The sequence below is a fragment of the Rhinolophus sinicus genome, chromosome 2 (genome assembly GCF_057876585.1).
Source record: "Rhinolophus sinicus isolate RSI-liver-muscle chromosome 2, RSI-T2T, whole genome shotgun sequence".
NCBI lineage: Eukaryota > Metazoa > Chordata > Mammalia > Chiroptera > Rhinolophidae > Rhinolophus > Rhinolophus sinicus.
The window spans coordinates 62,266,089-62,278,664 of NC_142502.1; the positions used below are offsets into that span (position 1 = coordinate 62,266,089).

The window sequence follows — 12,576 nt, forward strand, 5'->3', positions numbered from 1 at the left end:
ACTCATAGTTAAGATTTATTGTAGTGATGTACTAATGATAAGTAAGTGGGTCATAAGGGAAAATGACAAGTGTAGTCTAGAGGAGTCCATAAGCAGGCTTCCTTATGCTCTCCTTCCCATTATGCATACTGCAGCAATGAAAATGCAGCAACATGTGTGATGTTTCTGCTTGGGGAAACTCATTAGAGTCTCAATGCCCAGGTTTTTATTGATGGCTGGTCATGTAGGTAGCCTCTGTCTAGCACGTACCAAAATTTCAGAATCCCAGAAGGAAAGCATTTGTTCAGCATAAAATGTATTGTTTGTACAAATAGTCTAGCACAGTGAACCACCCCTATCGTTTTACTGAGAATACTCCTTCAGAGTCATTCCCAGATGCCATCCAGATGTCAACCTTATGTCATGTTGTGTTAACTCTTTTCTGCACATGAGTGCAGACTATTTATTCAAGTAGTTTGCTTATGATAAAAAAGGGAGAGTAGGGTGATTGCTTGATGCGGACATAATCAGAAAAGGCAAACTCAAGCATATTTATTGCTTGTGGATAAGATGCAAATGGAATCAATGAACGTCAATAAAAGTTGGGGAATAAATGATAGAGCAATCTGAGGCGATACAAGGGAATGTAGTTCAAGAGTAGATGGAGAAAGTTCTTCAACAAGGGAGGGGGATATCTTATCTTCAGTACTTAGATTGTGATTTTTCCTCAGTAAATTTAAGCCTTATGCGTGAGTGGAAGAGACTAATGGTAGATTGATACAATATTGGGTATATTTAGTATAGATGTGATGGAAAGAGGGAAAGGAGTACAAAGGATATCAAGCAAAGAATAATTGAAGTAATCAGCCATAGGCTCTAGACTGAATTCAAATAAGGTCCGGATTGGGGGCTGTTAGACTATGAAAAGGGAGAAGTGAGAGATTGTTAGTCTTGGTGAAATTGAAAAGTGAGCACAGTGAGAGTAAGAGTTAAGCTATTTAATGAAAGAGGTCAAAGAGAGGTACGTTGGCTTTAGAGGTATGTGGGCACTCAGTGTGAGTTGAATTGATGAATCAAGAGGTGGAACAATATGGAATGATGATGGTAGGGCCATCGAGCTGGTTGTTCAAGTTAAGCAGGAGACTAGGGTTATTGGAAATGAAATGACTGAACTGTGAAGCCTAGGTTGTTTGATGGGTCAAATTACCTCAGTGAATGTTGCTGTTACCAATATAATGATAGAAGTTAGCATGGTAGGAAATACTGTTCTTGATGAATGTGGAGAAATAACCAGAGGTCAGTACACGAAGCACAGAGTGTTTGGTTATGTTTAGACTCTCTGGTTACAAGTATCAGAAACTAACTCAAACTCGCTTAAATAATAAGGAACGTATTATGAATAAATGGGTGGAACTCTTAAGCACAAGAATATAGCCCGATCTCAGGAAGGGACTGGCGGCTGGACCTGGAAAGCTACCTAGAACCCACTTTCCGCTATTTGTTCTTTTTTTTTTTTTTTTTTTGGAACTTCTTCTTTTTTTTTTTTTTAATGTTTTTTTATTTTAAGTATGTTTTTCCAGGACCCATCAGCTCCAAGCCAAGTAGTTATTTCAATCTAATTGTGGAGGGCGCAGCTCACAGTGACCCATGTGGGGATCAAACCGGCAACCTCATTGTTAAGAGCACCGCGCTCTAACCGGCTGAGCTAACTGGCCGCTGCTCTGCTATTTGTTCTTAATTCCTCCTCTTTGCATTTCTCTCCTTTTTATTTCTGTCTCTCTCCTTTGTTCCTTGTTTACCTGGGAGATTATAACTGTCTTCTAAAAGCTTACATGTTAATCATTTTAGCCACAGGCTGAATCCCAATTCCAAAGTTACTAGAAGAGAACCTGATGGGTTCAGATTGAATTAGGGGGTTCACGCGTGCTCCCATCAACTTTGGCTGGAGGAGGGTGTTATTTTGTAATGTCATGTGACATGGCTGTTAGGGTTCTGTCTTTGTGGATGGGGAGGACAGCTGTTACAGAGAGCTGTTAGGCCACCAACCACTGTGAATGTCTGGCCTACCACAGTTGAGTATGTAGCTGAATGGAGTTAGTCTAAATGGACAAGGAGCTTTTGAAAGATGCTAGAAAAGAAGCGATATAGAATGGTTTATACTACCCATGGGACTTAGGCAATGGGAGAATGAGTAGCTTTCACTGAAGAGAGAAGTGGTCTTCTTGGTGGACAGCTAGCTTTTAGTTAAGACACAGAATATACGGTGTTCATGAAAAAAATTGAGGTTATAGGGAAGGTTATTTGTGGAAAAGAGATTCCAGGGTTCATATTGGCACTCTGGGAAGGTGATTAGATGAACCAAGGGACTCCAAAGTAATGAGGACAAGACCATCAGAGAGAAAAGGTGACTGAGAGTTGAATTTTGGGTGATGTCAGTGGTATGGTTGACAGGAATGAGAAGTGTAGGTGTAATTAACTGGCAAACTCATGTTTGGAAAGCTTTTGTTTTCTTTTTTTTCAATCTGAGGTTGAAGATAGCAGAGGTAATCCAAGAGTGATTAATTCTTGGCATGAGACTTTATTTTTGTTAAGAGTTCCTCTTTCCTGACTCGTATATTGATGTAACTGTGATTTGAAGTAATGGACTCCTTGTAGTAAATTCTGATAGTTCTGTTTGGTTTATAACAGTGGTACATGTCCTGTACTTGGCCCTCACATTCCTAAGATACCTTCTTTATTCATCTTTTGAGCATATGCTGTTGAGTTGGAAAAGTATGACTTACAGGTATGTTGCTTGCCCCTTTGAATTGATGTTTGGGGTCATCTCTTTGAATAAAACTGCTAATGCATTTTCTTCATCGCTCAGATATCCTTGTTACACATTACATGCAAACTTGCTTACTCTCTTTACACACACCCCTTTACACACACACACCCCTTTCTCACATAATTTGCCCCCCATCTTCTGTAATACTATCCTTAATTTCTCTCTAATTGAACACTCATTCCGTTTGTCCTGTTTGTGATAGCCATACAAATTTCCATTTTAAGGCTGGCATAATCTATCTATGAAATGCACTTTTTAAAATCTTCAGCATATATTATCTTTATATTTTCTTTATTTCCACACAGTGAAGTGGTAATTTGTTAAAAAATAAAAATAAATGTCAGTGACTTTAAGACTCAATTATGTTATATTTGAAAGTAGTTTCAGACTTACGACATTGCTATTTATATTTAGAATTAGTGATCTTTCTTGGAAATATTACATAATTTTGAATACTATAAACTGATATTTTTGTCACAAGAAACTTGTAGTGACAGTAGATAGCAAATTAAGTTACCTCAAATTTACTAAATATTACTTCTGAATAAGGTACATCATGCTTTACTTTTTTTTATTGGACTTATTCCCAGCTTTATTTTTACCTAATAGTAGTTATTGCAGAAGAAAATAGGGAAAGATAAAAAAGTAAAAAAAGAAATTACGTTGTAGGAAAGATTAAGGAAGAAAAAAAATAAATGGATGACACATTTACAAATGGTTGGAATTACGTTTTATAAACAAACTCAATGGTTGTTAAATCTGTACTAAGGTTCAATATTTATTTGTTCTGTTAAATCAAAAAATACTTAGCTTGTTCAGCTGCATAGACTTATTAGCATATTTCTGTAGTAATATGGTGGGAAAGTGCTTGGTTGAATGTTGATTATATTTCCACTGTTTTAGTCCTTTTCATTATCTGTTAGAAAAAGAAGTAATGTTTGTGTTTTTAGGGTTAATTTGTGCTAATTTGGCCTTTGCTTTTCAGAAATTATCATTGATTTCATAGCTTTGCTTAGGTAATACATGTTTATAAATGAAGCTAGATACTTCATTCATGTAAAACCAGTACCTTCAGAATAAAGGTGCTGAATTTTGAACTCTTAATATTTTCTCTTTTTAATTAGCATAACTAGATATACGAATACTTTTATAAGAATATTGACGTTATCTGAATATCTGAATATCTCAGTAACTGAATATGGCAAAAATCTTATCCACCTGGTGTAGCTTTCCTTTAAAAGTGCTTTCTTTTCCTCCCTCCCTCCCTCCCTCCCTCCCTCCCTCCCTCCTTCCTTCCTTCCTTCCTTCCTTCCTTCCTTCCTTCCTTCCTTCCTTCCTTCCTTCCTTCCTTCCTTCTCTCCCTCCTCCCTCCCTCCTTCCCTCCTTCTCTTCCTCCCTTCCTCCCTTCTTCCCTTCCTCCTTCCCTCCCTCCCTCCCTCTTTTCCTCCCTCCCTCCCTCCCTCCTTCCCTCCCTTATTTTCTCTCTTTGTCTTTCATTCATTTATTCATTATTATATTTAATGGTAGAAATGGTTCTAAAACAAATTTCACTGGCTGGTAAAGAGAGGTTAATGGTGTAAGAGAGAGCAATGGTATTTTTTGATCCTTTGGCTCATGAAATCTCTGAAGTATGCTTCTTTAAGAAAAATAAAGTAGACAGTATATTAGATAAGTATAATGTGAATCAGAATTGGGATCTGAATTAGATGACTGGATTCGACGCAGGACTTTTCTATATTTGACAAGGATGTATGTGGAATAAATATTGTGTTCTCTTTTTCTCTTCCCAAGTGGCTCAAGTTGCCATGTCTTTGCTAGAAGGTTGATCATTGCAGCTTGTAAACCATGTTTTTTTACCCTCTAATTACATTAACAGCTAGAGTTGTTTTATGGATTTTTGTTGAGACTAATGCCAGCCCTCTTATGGATCTGAAAGTAATTGTAGCATGAATCTAAACTATTTTTTTTAGTTTTTAAACTTTCCAGGAGTGTTCTTTATGTGATATATAAATTTTCCAACTGTCTCACTTCTCTGTGATTTTTAAAAAATATGCTACGAAATATAATAAGATATTTTATGTAGGTCTGAATTAAAGAGTTTAGGTTAAAAGTTCAATGATGAGTAATATTTAATTTTATGTTGATACCTCGAGTGACTGTAGTTTAGCCACTTTGTCTATTTTTATCCTCTATTCTGGTTTAGAAAGGTATATATTGTGGGTCTTTATCCCTTTAAATCCATACTCTGTAAGTGATGCAACTCCTCTACCCTTCCCCAAACGAGGATATTTGGTGACTGATGTAGTGTAGACCTGGGTTCATATTCTGTTATTATTGCCTGCAGTCTGTATGTCTCATATACTCACTTGTGAAATAAATATAATAGCGTGTACTTTTCAGAGTTGTTAGAAGGGTTAGGAAAATGTTCGTACAATGCTAGATACTCTGCCTAGCTCTGAGTAAATGGAAGCTAAGTTATTATGACTGCTATAATTTCTGAGTAGTGCCTATGAAATGCTTTGACAATATTATATAGACACTGAGCTGAAATTATTTGCTGGGTTAAAGAGAACTAGTGTACATCTTTGGGGAGTTTATAGAGCTTCCTGGAGCAGACCATTTCTGTTTCATATATTTGCTAAGATTTGTGATGATAAATGAATCTATCTCTCAGTCTGGTTTTGTAAATGGATTTGAACTCTAATAAAATATTTTTCCTTTCTCTTTATTTTAAGGGTGCTATTTTCTTGGAAGGTATAACTGTTAAAGGTGTAACTCAAGTGACAACTCAACCGAAGTTAGCAGAAGTACAGCAGAAGTGTCATCAATTCTGTGGCTGGGAAGGGTAATAAACATTTTAATGTTTTAAATAAAATTTACCTTTTTCCTGCAACACTTAATATTGATACAGACATTAACATAGCCTATTTGCTCCTTGAAGTTTGTATATTTACATAGAGTGCGTAAAAAGATGTCATGTAAGAGTTTATCAGGTTGTTCTCAGGACAGGCAGTGTAATAACTAGACAGTTGAGTCAAAAATTAGATGACTCACATGTCTTCCTAAAGGAGTAGAAAGTTACTGTTGTCACTATCTAGTATTTGTTTTGTGTGTTTGATTCTACTGTTGCTGATTAACGTTTGGGTTGCCCTTATCATTGTATTAAGGGAGAAGAGGTGAAACTTGAATATGCCACATTTTTCAGTTTTTCTGTAGCCAGTAACCTGGGAGAATTGGTTTTAAATATGTTCCCCCTATGATGCCTTGAAAATATTTATCAGACATTCCATGGGAGAGGATTCTCTCAGGTCTTGGTCTATGATCATTTCTGTTGATCATTGCTATCTGTGGCAGAAAATTGTACAGCTGTAACGTGATAAAACAGAACTGTTAATTGTTAAAAATTCCTAATACAAGGCACTTTTTGACTGGTACATACAGATCAACGAGCTAGAAATAATTGTAACTAAAAGATGAAAATGATGATGAAGTAATATTGATTTTAGTTGTGTTAAATCCTTGCCAAAATACTTTAATCTTGATCTACATTTCTCCTGTTTTTGTCACTTCTGGGCATATTTTGAGGAGACACTTGCCAACTCTGTAGTTACGCCAAGTTGGCGGTGCCATGATGGAGGAACACGGGGTCTAGAATAATGTAAGATAATTAAGGCAAGATTTGAACTTCTTTCTGATTTGAAAGACTTGTAAACATATTTACTATTTAGATCATGTATGTTAATATTTAAAAATTAGCCCAATAGTTATAGTCTAGTAATGGCAATTAGAATCTTATTAACTTGTGATCTAAAATGTCAAAAAAATGATAACCTTTGTCAGCATCTTCTGAAAGCTAATATTATTCCAATTGACATTAATCTCATGATAAGGAGAACATTGTGATAAATGTGTGACTCATGTGAGATTGGTTTCAGACATGTATTGCTTTGTATGGATACCAACCATAATAGTAAAATGTTCCTCTTCAAGGTCTGGATTCCCTGGAGCACAGCCTGTTTCCATGGACAAGCAAAATATTAAACTTTTGGAGCAGAAGCCATATAAAGTAAGCTGGAAAGCAGATGGTACCCGGTAAGTTAGACGTCTCAAAAAGTTACACAAATAACCTTAATGCTTGAAGAATATTGCTTTGTTGTTAGAGAAGGTTTGCTCTCTAAGGAGTGTGAATTTCTGACTTGAGCGGCAAACTAAGCATGTTTCAAATATTGCATAGTTTTTTTGTTTAGCTAGTATTCTTAGCTGTGCAGTACTCTTCCTGCTAAATTTTTTGTTTCAGAGTTCTGTTAGTTTGACATAAATCTATAGCAAATTTAAGTCTGAAAGTGTTATTTCTCTTGATAATATTGTGCTTTTTGGTATGTCTGCTGCCCACCACCTTGTCTTTAATGATTGTTGGGCACTTCTAAAATGAACAGATGTGCTGTCAGTTTATAATCTAAAAATTACCGGGTCTCCCTGATTCAGTCTATTTTTTGTTTCTTTGAATAGTTTTTCTTTTAATCCTTGCTAATTCTTTTTGTGATTTTATACACTCTTAAGATTGTTTTATTCTTACAATAAAGCTTAGCTTCAAATTTCATATTCCTAAGTTTTAAAATATTTATTAGTATACATTTTATGCTTCCTCAATAATATTTAACTTTTGTAATCCATATTTTTATAGCTTTGTTATATATATTTAGCAAATGTTTATTTATCAAATGTTTTGATAGTTGAAATAATTATTTTTTTATTTTATTTTTTATTTTTTAAGATTTTATTGGGGGAAGGGGAACAGGACTTTATTGGGGAACAATGGTCAAATTGTTGTCCTTTCAGTCTTAGTTGTGGAGGGTTCTGTTCAGCTTCAAGTTGTTGTTCTTTCAGTCTTAGTTGTGGAGGGCGCAGCTCAGCTCCAGGTCCAGTTGCCGTTGCTAGTTGCAGGGGGCACAGCCCACCATCCCTTGCGGGAGTCGAACCGGCAACCTTGTGGTTGAGAGGACAGGCTCCAACCAACTGAGCCATCCCGGAGCTCAGCGGCAGCTCAGCTCAAGGTGCCGTGTTCAATTTTTAGTTGCAGGGGGCGCTGCCCACCATCCCTTGCGGGAGTCGAGGAATTGAACTGGCAACCTTGTGGTTGAGAGCCCGCGCTCCAACCAACAACTGAGCCATCCGGGAGGCAGCTCAGCTCAAGGTGCCGTGTTCAATCTTAGTTGCAGGGGGCAGAGCCCACCATCCCTTGCGGGACTCGAGGAATTGAACTGGCAACCTTGTGGTTGAGAGCCCACTGGCCCATGTGGGAATCGAACCGGCAGCCTTCGGAGTTAGGAGCACGGAGCTCTAACCGCCTGAGCCACCGGGCCGGCCCTGAAATAATTATTTTAACAGATATTAATATAGGAGTCTTATTAACTTTTTCATAATAAAATGTTTTGGAATAATTAGGAGTGCATATATATTGTAGGTTTTCTTTTTAGCTTTATTGAGATATAATTGACATATGCCATTGTGTAACTTACTGTGTATGTGTTGATTTGCTATATTATACTTATATATTGCAAAATCATTATTGCCATAGCGTTAGCTAACACGTCCATCACTTAACATAATTACCATTTCTTTTTTGTGGTCAGGACATTTAAGATCTATTATCTTAGCAACTTTAAAGTATATAATATAGTATTAGTAACTATAACCACCATGCTATACATTAGATCTCCAGAACTTAGTTGTCTTATAACTGGAAGTTTGTACCCTTTGGCCAACACCTCCCATTTCCACCACTCCCCTCAGTCCCTGGTGCCCACCATACTGATTTCTGTTTCTATAAGTTTGGCTTTGTTAGATGTCACGTGTAAGTGCTATCATAGGGTATTTATCTTTCTCTGACTTATTTCACTTAGCATAATGCCCTTAAGGTCCATTTGTGTTATAGTAAATGGCAGGATTTCTTTCTCATGGCTGAGAGAGAGGGAGAGAGAGATTGCGTGAGATACCACATTCATGTAACTTTTATTACAGTACATTGTTATAATCGTTCTATTTTATTATTAGTTATTGTTGTTAATATCTTATTGTGCCTAATTTATAAATTAAATTTTAACAAAGGTTTGTATGTATAGGTAAAAACATAGCATACATAGAGTTTGGTACTATCAATGATTTCAGGCATCCACTGGGGGTGTTGGAACGTATCCCCTGTGGATAAGGGGGGGATGCTGCATACCACATCTTCTATATCTGTTCATCTATTGACAGAGATTTAGGTTGTTGCCATATCTTGGCTATTGTGAATAATGCTGCAATAAAAATGGAAATATAGATAGCTCTTTGAGATCCTGTTTTCATATTTTAGTTTTTAGATGTTATTTTGAAGATGGTATAGGTTGCATTTAATTTTTAAGAGAAATTTTTGAATGTCAAAGTGGCAGTTACACCTTTTGTATCATTCTTTCTTTATCTACATTTAACTTGTGATCTTAAAAGATGCATGGGTTTCAGGTGTACAATTCTGTAACACATTAGCTATATATCACATTGTGTGTACACCTGAAACCTATATAACTTTACTAAGAATTGTTACCCCAATAAACTTTAATTAAAAAAAAGATACCTGGGGAGACATGAAGTGGGGCAGATACACTTAATTTTAATAATAGGTGAATATAATGATATTTCAATATGATATGCTTTCTAGTAATTTATCACATTTTATTTTTATTATTTGGAAATGTATCAAAATATTTTCTTTCATTTGCGTTTGTTGGAAATAATGGTTTCCTTCAATTTAGCACTTTTTAGTTTTTGGGGGGATTTTGTAGGTAACAGGTTCATTAAAGTTCAGAACATAACATTAAAAGAAGAAAATAAAAGTCATTTTATCACCTAGAGATAACTACTGCCATAACTATTGACCATATTCTTTTGGTTATAAAACAGTTATTGTTTTCAATATTAATGCTTGATATAGTGAATTCAAATAGTTTAATAACAAAGTATGTTTTCCATATATATTTTTAATATGTTTTATATATTTACACATATATGTTCATTTGTTTACATTACTTTGAATTTACTTTAAAATGAACTAGCTTTAGAAATTAATATTAATGTATGATAAAAAAAATCAGACAGTATAGATAGATAAAATGAAAAATTTGTTTGTCTTGGGTGCTTCTAGGAGTATTCATTCTATAAGGATGAATCTATAAGGATGACACAGTTAACGATTCAGATATAGATAATTTGGATGATTTGTCCCTTCCATGCCCTCCTCCCTGTGGATATGTGTTTTTGAAGGATAAGTAAAAATTGGCCTCATTGCTTATTTTAGAATGTTGAAATTATATTTAGTTTTTTTGGATTATAATAAGTTCAGAATCTGTTAAATTGGTTGTAAGGATTAGCATAAATTGAGTTTTTGTTGAAATATATTTTTAATTGATATGTAACAATCTCTTAACAGATGGGTTTATTACCTACCTCTTTGAGTGGAGAATGAGTGATAAAGGTGCCTATCTCTAGGCTTTATACTCCAAAATGGCCTTGGCATTTGGGAGTGTGGCATAGTTTTGATCTGATGAGTTTCATATTCTGGGTATTCTTCACTTTCTACATTGCCTTCTCTATAGTATCGAAGGCTGTGATCGTGCCAAACCTTGGGCAAAATAATATAATAAAGTCTGCAAAATTTGTCACATATTCCGCCATCTTACTTTTGTTTATTTTTACTCCGCTGCAGTTGTATTCCTCTTTCTCTATGTCTCAGTACTGTCAGACCCCTAAATGATTAGCTAAGTAATTTAATCTAATATGTTTTTGATCGATAATGGAAGTATCTCATTTGTTATACAACAATGCTCCACTAAAACCAAAGGGAAACTTCTGAGTATTTATTTGAATAAATGAATTGCAGCTCTTTCCCTTGTGTTGTATATTTAGAACATTTATATAAGATAGGGAAAATCTGTTATTTTTATAAAGTTGTAAAATGATTAAATGAAGTAATTAAAGCAATTAGTGTACTGCTTAGCATACATGAATGAAGTACTCCGTAAAAGATAGCTACTGTTTATTTTTCTCTTCTCTCTTTTCACAAATGGATTGCACTCATTGCTTGCAACAAAGATATGCAATAAGTAATTAAATAAATAAGTGAATGAATAAGTAAATTACTGTGGGAGGGATTAATAAAGTAAGTGATTAAATGAAAGAATACAATACTTAATCTAACAGCATAAATAAAATGTGATGTATCTAGGGAACGACATACAGCTTGACCCATGGGAGAATTCCAAGAAAAGAGTCTAGAAAAATCATCTGTATTGGTCATAGTGGAGATGCACAAAAGGGTATAAATGCAACACCAGCAGAAATGATACCAGGGTACTGCAGATACAGTTGGAATTGAACTGTTTTGTAGTTGTGAAATACTGCTGTTCCATAGATTTTGTAGACTATTCTGAGAAAAGATAATTAGAACTTTTATAATAGAATTCCTCAGTGTACTTAGTTTATTAGCAGAATTTGTCATGCAATAAAAAGAAATGATCAGTCCTCAAAATCCATTCATTCAAAATTAATTTAACATCCATGGGAAAGTGGTGAAGATTTAGAACTATGTAAAATTTTTAGAATTAATCTCACAATTTATTTTAATTTTTTTAATCTAAAGATTAAATAATATAAATTTAATTTCAACTGTTTCTGAATCATTAGTTAAAAACCAAATTATTTTTTTGTAACTACTATTATAATGCAAATAGTGAAGTAAAAGATAATAACTCAGACTTTGACTTAGGAAAACTGTAAGGCTATGGGAATAATTTGTAACAGACAAGCAAAAGCCTTGTAATGAATTGATAATCATAATGAAAGCAAGCTCCTTGAGGCCTGGGACTTTTGTCTTTTTAACCACTGTGTGTGTCACCAAGGGCCGAAAGTAGTGTCAGGCACATGGTGGGCTCTCAATAAATACTTATGAAATGAAGTAGTAAGTGAAAAGCGGCTAATGTCTTTGCATGAAATATATGGAAACACTTATTGTGGTTGTGAAAATTTTGAGATAAAAAAAAGTACAACTCTAAGTCACATTTAATTTTTAAACAAAAACGTTTAGCAAAATAAAAAAAGCATATTTTAAGGAAAATGATACACTAGGGCAGTATTTAAACCTAGACAGACTTAAGAAAGAACTTTTGTTTGGATTTATGTAACATAGGGATGATCTGTTACCCCCATAGAGTTGTTACGAAAGTGTTAAATGAAGTAATTAATTTAAAGCAATTAGCATTCAGTAGACATTCAGTAAAAGATAGCTACTGATTTATACATGCGTATGCTTATCTTCTGACTTAGTATATAGGTATTATGTATATATAATATACACACATATACAAGCATACGCTACTTTAAGAAAAACTGAATATACAGGTAAATTATTTCAGGAATTAAAAAAAAGGCCTCTTAGGCATTTATGGAAATGTAATTTATAGTCAGCTTTTTAGAACACATCTATTTAAGTAAGCGAGACATATTTGTGTAATGCTTCTTGGAGGAAATTGTAGTCAGATTCATTCTTCCTGAACTCTGGTCAGAGAACCCCCTTCTCTCTCATTCATGCAAAAATTATATTGAAACCTTGTTTACCTCCAAGGCTGTGTCAGGTGCTGAATGGATCAGAATCCCCAGCTTTAAGTTTTTTGTGTCATCCAGGTTTCAGCAAATGTTTTCTGTAAGGGCCAGATAATGACTATTTTAGGTTTTGTGGG

General features: G+C 34.8%; 1 protein-coding gene across 2 annotated transcripts in view; it reads left to right on the forward strand.

Annotated features, from left to right (window-relative positions):
* RNGTT (RNA guanylyltransferase and 5'-phosphatase) overlaps window positions 1-12,576 on the forward strand; it is a 241,250-nt gene that overhangs the window by 29,329 nt on the left and 199,345 nt on the right. For both annotated transcript variants that reach the window (XM_019743290.3, XM_019743291.3), the window contains exons 7-8: window positions 5,542-5,651; window positions 6,797-6,898. In XM_019743290.3, the coding sequence (XP_019598849.2) occupies window positions 5,542-5,651; window positions 6,797-6,898 (212 nt within the window). The remainder of the gene's footprint in view (window positions 1-5,541; window positions 5,652-6,796; window positions 6,899-12,576) is intronic.